The sequence below is a fragment of the Theropithecus gelada genome, chromosome 5, assembly GCF_003255815.1.
Source record: "Theropithecus gelada isolate Dixy chromosome 5, Tgel_1.0, whole genome shotgun sequence".
Lineage (NCBI taxonomy): Eukaryota > Metazoa > Chordata > Mammalia > Primates > Cercopithecidae > Theropithecus > Theropithecus gelada.
The window spans coordinates 6,296,078-6,303,545 of record NC_037672.1 but is presented as its reverse complement, the minus strand read 5'-3'; the positions used below and the strand labels follow the sequence as shown (position 1 = coordinate 6,303,545).

At 55.5% G+C, this 7,468-nt stretch overlaps 1 protein-coding gene across 2 annotated transcripts in view; it reads left to right on the top strand.

Moving 5' to 3' along the window:
- The first annotated feature begins 4,929 nt into the window (after nucleotides 1–4,929).
- Nucleotides 4,930–7,468, top strand: part of MAN2B2 (mannosidase alpha class 2B member 2) — a 46,749-nt gene continuing 44,210 nt past the window's right edge. For both annotated transcript variants that reach the window (XM_025386498.1, XM_025386497.1), the window contains exons 1-2: nucleotides 4,930–5,098; nucleotides 6,328–6,474. In XM_025386498.1, the coding sequence (XP_025242283.1) occupies nucleotides 4,961–5,098; nucleotides 6,328–6,474 (285 nt within the window). In that variant the 5' untranslated portion in view covers nucleotides 4,930–4,960. The remainder of the gene's footprint in view (nucleotides 5,099–6,327; nucleotides 6,475–7,468) is intronic.

The following is a 7,468-nucleotide window of genomic DNA, read 5'->3' as shown; positions in this document are numbered from 1 at the left end:
AGATAGATGGATGGCTGACACAGGTAAGACTTGGCCCATCCTCTCTGGACAAATCAAGGCAGATGGGGTTAGGAGGCTGAGAGCAGCCACCCCAAAGAGAAATCCTGATCCCTTGCCCAGTGTCCAGACCTGAGCCAGTTTTCAAATCCAAATGCCATCCACTGAAGGGAAAAGCGTGTTCCCAGGAAGAAGGACTCTGCAACATCGTGACAAAGGCCTATGGGAATCCCCTACTCCTTCCCCAACAGGACTGATGCTCACTGACTCAGGTAACCAGACACTAGGGGAAAATACCCAAATATTTCAGGAAGTGTGACTGAAAGCAGCAATAGATGTTTATGATAACCCCGGTGTCTGCAGGTGAAGAATCCAGGGTGGTTTCACTGTGTGTTGCTGCCTCATGGGCCTCCCTGAGGTTGCAGTCAGAATGTCCTCGGGAATGGCCGGGCCTGGGCTGGAGGGCCTGCTTCCAAGGCACTCACGCCCAGGCTGGCAGGACAGTGCCGGCTGTTGGTGGGAGGTCTCCGTTCCTCCCTAGGTGGGCCTCTCCACAGATGGCTCGAGAGTCCTCATGACATGGTGGCTGGCTTGCTCCAGTATTAGAGCCCAAAACGAGGGTGTAACATCACATTGGGCCAAGGGCTCCACTTCAGAGCAAAAGAGGGGCAACCGCAGGCACACCCATGGTGTCTAGTGGTCCTATTATGTGCTGTACCACCCAGAGGCTGATGGGAGGATGGAGTGGCCAGTTGAAGGCTCAGCCACAGCACCAGCTTCGAGGTGCCACCTGTGAAGCAAGGGCACCATCCTCCAAGGTATATGTATACCCCAAGTCAATGACCAGTACACGGTGTCCCCAGTAGGTAAAATACCTGGACCTAAGAATCAAAGAATGGAAGCAGGAATAGCCTCACTTAGCATCACTCTCAGTGACCTACTTGGAGAATTTGTGCTTCCTGTCCACACAACTGCAGAGTCTGCAGCTTCGGAGGTTCTGGTTTCCAAAGGGGGAATGCTTCCACTAAGCGACACCAGTCATGCCAGGCTACTCATGTCAAGACATCGGTAGGCAGAGGAAGAGTCACCCATCGAGCAGGGGCAGTTCACCTGAACCATCAGAGGAGGTAAGGTTGCTGTCACACAATGGAAGCAGCGAAGACTGTGTGCCACCCACATGGGTGTCCCTCGGGACTCTTTCACCTGATGTAGTCAGCAAATAGGCAAGTGAGCAGCTATGGTTCAAGAAGGGAATGGTCACCAGGGGCTCAGTCTCACAGGGGTGAGGATCTGGTGCAACCCACCACGTAAGCTATCTAGTCCAGCATGGGTCTAGTTGAGGGTGAAAGGGATCTGAATGAGTAATTCAGAAGAGGGTTGTGAGTATCAGCTTCAAGCCTGAGACTAAGTGAAGCAAGAGCTCATGCAAGAGCCTTGAGGAAAGTACAAATGAAACCTACACAGCTGTGATACAGTGGGCGGGAGAGAAAATGACATGAGGTCTCATATGTGGTTGTAGTCAGATGGGGGGCTGGAGCTGAAACAGCATGGTGATCTTGAGCTGTTCCATGTGGTCTGCCCCATGTGGGTTGGTTGGGCTTCCTCACAGTGTGGTGGCCTCAGGGTAGTTGGACTGCTGACAGGGCAACTCAGGCCTCCACGCATGAGTGTTCCAGTGAACATGGATGTCATGGAAGTCACATAGTACCACTTTCACTACATTCTCTTTGTCATAAGTGTGTCACAAGCCCACCCATGGGCCAGGCAAGGCAGCTCATGCATGTAATCCCAACACTTTAGGAGGATCTCTTGAGGCTAGGAGTTTCAGACCAGCCTGGGCAACACAGAGAGATCTTGTCCACAAAAAAGAAAAGAAAAATTAGCTGGACATGGTGGCATGCACCTATAATTTCAGCACTTTGCGAGGTGATGCTGGGAGGATGCCTTGAGCCCAGGAGTTCAAGATCAGCTGGGGCAACATAACAAGATATTATATCTAAAATTTTTTTTAAAGTTTTCATTAGCCAGGCAAGATGGCACATACCTGTGGTCTCAGCTACTCAGGAGGCTGCAACAGGAGGATCACCTGAGCCTAGGAGTTTGAGGCTGAAGTAAGTTAGGAGTCCACCACTGCACTCTGGCCTGGGCAACAGAGCAAGACTATCTCTAAAAAACAAAAATTAATAAAATAAAAAACAATAAATAAACAAGATTCAGTGGGAGGAGACAAAGACCCTATCTCCCAAAGGGAAGAAGGTCAAGATCATATTGTAAACCAAAAATAAAATTACAAGCCCCAACTGACAGAATGGACCCCCTGTTGGCCAAGGGGACCCCCAAAAAAACAAAAAAAACTAGTTCAGGCCATGATGGGAAGTGGGGGGTCATACACGCCTCATTACAGCCTCCTCCCTTTAAGTTTTGGCACAACTGACCAGCATTAACATTAACATAGAGATCCTCCTAAGACTGACAGAACACCCTTTGTAGCAATCAGATACCAACAGTAACGTGACTCTAGTATAGCAACACATGACAGAGAGCAGGCCCCAAAGGAAATCAAAGTATTTTACCCCAAAATAAATTTTCTTTGACATAATTTGAAACGGCCTTGCAAAGTCATCTCTTGTGGGGGAAACTTGCATTCTGTAGAGAATCTCCTTCCCTTACTAGCTCTTTTCCAGGACCTTTTAAGGTCCCAGGAGACTTGCACATCTATTCTGTCTGAAGCCTGCTAACTGGAGGCTTCATCTACATAACAAGAACCTTAGCTTCCACAACCCCGTTGTCTTAACTCAAGCATTTCTTTCTGCCGACTCCAACTCTTCAGGTAAAGCTTGACTCGTTTAACCAATTGCCAGTCAGGAAGTCTTTGAATCCTCCTCTGACCTGGAAGCACCACCCACCCACTTCAAGATGTCCCACCTTTCTGGGCCAAACCAATGTATACTTTACATGTATTGATTCATGTCTTTGCCTGTAACTTCTGTCCCCATAAAATGTATAAAGCTATAGCCCAACCACCTTGGGCACCTGTTCTCAGGACCTCCTGAGGCTGTGTCATAGGCCATGGCCACTCATATTTGGCTTAGAATAAACCTTTTGAGATATTTTACAGAGTACGGTTTTTCTTGTCAACCAAATCCCACAAAGAGCTTGGGGGGGTGGGTAATGTCGTGGAGCCCATCTTTGGCAAATACAGTCTGCCAAAGATTGTGACACTGCCTTATTGATAAACTCAGTGGCTTAACCCAATTAAAGCTTATTTCTCCCTCTTGTCACAGCTCTTTGGGTTCCTCATAGTTCCATGTGGTTCTTCAGAGCCTCCATTGGTGGCTCTGACCTCCCTGAGGTCCTCGGAGTGCCCTCCACTGGGGCAGTAGGTGAGAAAGAGAGCAGGGCTCACCCACAGGAGGTTGTTAGGGGCCAGCCTGGAAGAGGAGTACAGCGCCCGCCCCCACCCATTGCCTAGCACTTAGCCACATGGCCGCACCTGGATGCAGAGGCTGGAGAGTGGAGTCCAGCTGTGAGCCTGGCTGGCCATGGGGATATGTGTTAGTGAGTACTGTCCACATCAGGCTCAGAGCATCTGACCTGAGGTTATGGGGATGCAGGGGTCCTAAGGACAGAAGGAGGAGGCAGACCTGCTTGGAAAACCTGTTCTCAGTTTCCATTTGTTACATGAACGGGCAAGAGGACCAGCACTTTTGCTCAGAGCTGCAGCTCTTGCTCCGCTAGAAAATGCCAGGCAGGGGCACAGCCATGTGGTTCTCAGATGGTAAACCCTAAGCCACAGACCCTTGCTTTCTGGGGCAGGGAATAGTGGACAGGGCTGGCTCCAGACAACAGTCCCCATCAGGCTGCACCAAGGTGACCGCACCTCCCTTGAATGCAGGCAAGGGTTGCTGTGCTCACGCTCTCAGCCTGGGTGCATCCTCACTTCGTTCACAGCTCCTCTATCTGCCCCATTTCACTGAGGCTCAGCGAGGTTACCCATGTCGCCCCAGGTCACCATCCAGTAACCCAGAAAGCTTGTCTTGGCTCCTCCACTAACTGCGTGATCTCAGACAAGTCAGGAACTATCTCTGAAAGCCAGTTATCCTCCTTAAAATGGAGACAGTTGAGCCAGGCATGGTGGTTTATGCCTGTAATCCCAGCACTTTGGGAGGCGGAGGCAGGAGGATCGCTTGAGCCCAGGAGTTTGGGAGCAGCCTGGGCAACATAGTGACGCCGCCATGTCTACAATTTTTTTTTTAATTAGCTGGGCGGGGCAGTGCGCGCCTGTGGTCCCAGCTACTCAGGAGGCCAAGGTGGGAGGATCACTTGAGCCCAGGAGGTCAAGGCTGCAGTGAACCCTGATCGCGCCACTGCACTCCGGCCTGGGAGACAGTGAGACCCTGTCCAAAAAAAAAAGGAGACAGTCCCATAACAAGTCCCCCATGGTGCCGCCCAGATGGGGGTTTCGACGCGAGGGAGAGGAGGGAAAGGGTCGTCAGGGAAGGTTCCTGGTGGCAGAGCTCACGGGGTGCGTGCTGAGCTGAATTTTGCACGGCAGTCTCTGAATCCTGGAGCCGAGTCCAGAGGGCGGGATGCAGGTATTGCGAAGAGGCACAGGCTCCGAGAGGCACCACCAGAGTGTGGGCTTTGGGCGAGGAGGGGTCTCCTCTGGATGGGGGAGATCTGGCAGGCTTGGGGGAGATGGGGCTGAAAGGCTGGACGGGGGGAAGGCCAGGAAGCTGCAGACGGGGATGGAAAGCTAAACCGCAAAGAGCAGGCGCCCTGCCCCCCGCGGGCCCCGCGCCTCCAGCTCACCCTTCCCGCGCTTCCTGAGGTGGGCGTCCAGCCTGCAGCCAATGGGCCCCGCCCCCGCCCGCAGCCAATGGGCCGCGTCCCCGCCCGCGCGGTCGCCCCGCCCCTCGCGGACCCGGAAGTGGGCCAGGCTCCTTCCCGGCCGGCCGCAGGGATGGGGCAGCTTCGCTGGCTGCCGCTGCTGGCACTGCTGCTATTGTTGCGACCGCCGGGGGTCCAGTCCGCCGACCCCATCCAGGCCTTCGTGGTGCCCCACAGCCACATGGACGTGGGCTGGGTCTACACTGTGCAGGTAGGTGCCGACGACGCCCCGCGCGCCCCCAAGGCTGCAGCTTCCCTCTCCCCGCGGAATCCAAGGGTGGGTTTGTGTCCCGGGGCCCGATGCCGGCGCAGAAGGAGGCTCAGTGGGTTCAGGACCCCACGCTGCTATTGACTGGTTGCGTCGCTAACTTTGAGCCAGTCACTTCCTGCCTCTGCACCCCCATTACCCCTTCTGGAGGTGTTGCAGATTGAAGGGGCCCCTGCATTCCTGGCTGGGGAGGGGCATGGGGGTTGACAGCAGTAACCCATTTCCCAGGGAAGCCTGGAGCAGGAGAGGGTGGGGCTGGCTTCAGAGCAGGTGGATGTCAGGTGCCCGCTGGGAAGGGGCCGGGCTGGTCCCCTGCGGGGCTGAATATTGGAAGCCAGCTCAGCGTCCTCCGCCCCCTAGGACAGGGGTGAAGGTGGACCTGTGGTCACCTCCTGGTTGTGCTCAGGATTTTGGGCGAGGGGCTTTGGTCCCTGAGCCTCAGTTTCCCCATCTGTGAAGGGTAGGGGAAGCGTGCCCACTACAGCCAGTTTCCAGAGGAGGAAACCGAGGCCCAGAGAGGGTTGGTGCCTTGCCCAAGGTCACCCGGGAATAAGTCCCACGCCTCCTGGCTCCCTGCTCGGTGCTCCTTCCATTAATTTAAGCCCTCTGTGGGCACCCCGAGTGCAGGGCCCTGGGGACTCGGACGGGAACACACTGCAGCTCTGGTCCTTGGAGCTCCCAGCCTTGGGGAGGAAGATGGCTAGACCTCAGGGACAGCCTGGGGAGCTCCTCCTCTCAGCACCAGCTTTCATCATTTCAGCCCCAGCAGGCCCCTTTGGGGTCACTGGACCACACCCCCACTGGGCCCTAAGACTTTCCTGTGCTGCCTCTCAATGGCACACTCAGGGCCCAGCCCCCCCAATTGCACGCTCAGGGCCCAGCTTGCTCACCCCTCTGGGAAGCTGTCCCTGACCCCTGGTCTGGGAGGGCACGTGTCTCTGCCCATGCAGGGTGTCTGTTTCCCCGTCCCTCTCCCCCAGGAGAGCACGATCCCATCCAGTGGGGAGAGCCTGGTGTGGAGCGGGTGCCTAATAGCTGTGTGGTGAGTGAGCAGCAGGGAAGGAAGGGCAGAGCCCCCAACTCTGTGCAGACACACCCAGCGAATGGCAGCGGCCCCAGGGACACTTGGTCGTGTTAGACCGGGGCTGGTGTGATGCTGTCCCCTCCCCCAGGAAAGCATGCAGGCATACGCCGCCAATGTCTACACCTCAGTGGTGGAAGAGCTGGCCCGCGGCCAGCAGCGCCGGTTCATCGCGGTAGAGCAGGAGTTTTTCCGGCTGTGGTGGGATGGCGTCGCCTCGGAGCAGCAGAAACACCAGGTAACGAGGTCACCAGGTGACTCAGCTGGCCCAGTGGCCTGGCGAAGACCCAGGCGGAAAACTCAATGGGGCAGTTCTAGCCAGGGCCAGGGCCAGGCTGGCGTAAATCACAGGGCCAAAACCCCACCGGGCTGTTCACAAGCCTTGTTTAGATCAAGGTTTATGGTCAGTTCCATGCCTGTGAGACTGCTTTCAATTTAATCCTGAATTTCTGTCTACTCTTGAAAAAACTGCCAGCTCTGGCAACCCAGGTATGCACTTCCGTGCCAGCTGGTACTAAGTCAGCAGTGCCTCCTGACACCAGGCATCCCAGGTGTCCCCGAGCCCTCACCCTCTTCTCTCATTTGTGTTAGCTGCCTGGCCCCCTGGGCCCGGGGTCTGATGACCCTTGATGAGGTTGCGACAGTCCCTGTGGTTCGAGGGTAGGCAGCAGGTTACTTCATACAGGATGGAGAGTCAGAGTCCCCACTGCACAGTGAGGCAGCCTGGGTCCCATCCTGCCCCCGCACCGGGGGACATGACTAGCCTCTGCGAACCGCACATTCCACTTCCATTAAGCGGGGTGACCGCCCCATTGCAGAGAGGTCATGCCAAGATTGAAGCCCTGGTGTGAGCACCCAGGACGATATTCAGGGGTTCTTAGTTTCCTCCCCGGTATCCACCTGCCTTCAGAACAGTTGCTGAACATAAAGTTCAGAGATGCCAAGCGACTTGCTCAAGGGAGTGAAGCCGAGAAGAGAGAGCAGGGTGTCCACCAGGTCCCACCAGAGTCACGGGAAGGAGCCGGACATCCAATGGCCACTTGATGCTGCCAGATAGTGGGGCTGTTACCTCGAGTTAAAGAGACGTTCCAGGTTCAGAGAGGGCAGGCTACTGGCCTGCAGTCACACAGCTTGTAAGGGGCAGGTGGGATTCTGGGCCAGGCATGCCTGACTCGAGGCAGGCCTTTCCAGGGTATCCTGTGGGCGGCCCATGATTCTTCAGGTGGACCCCA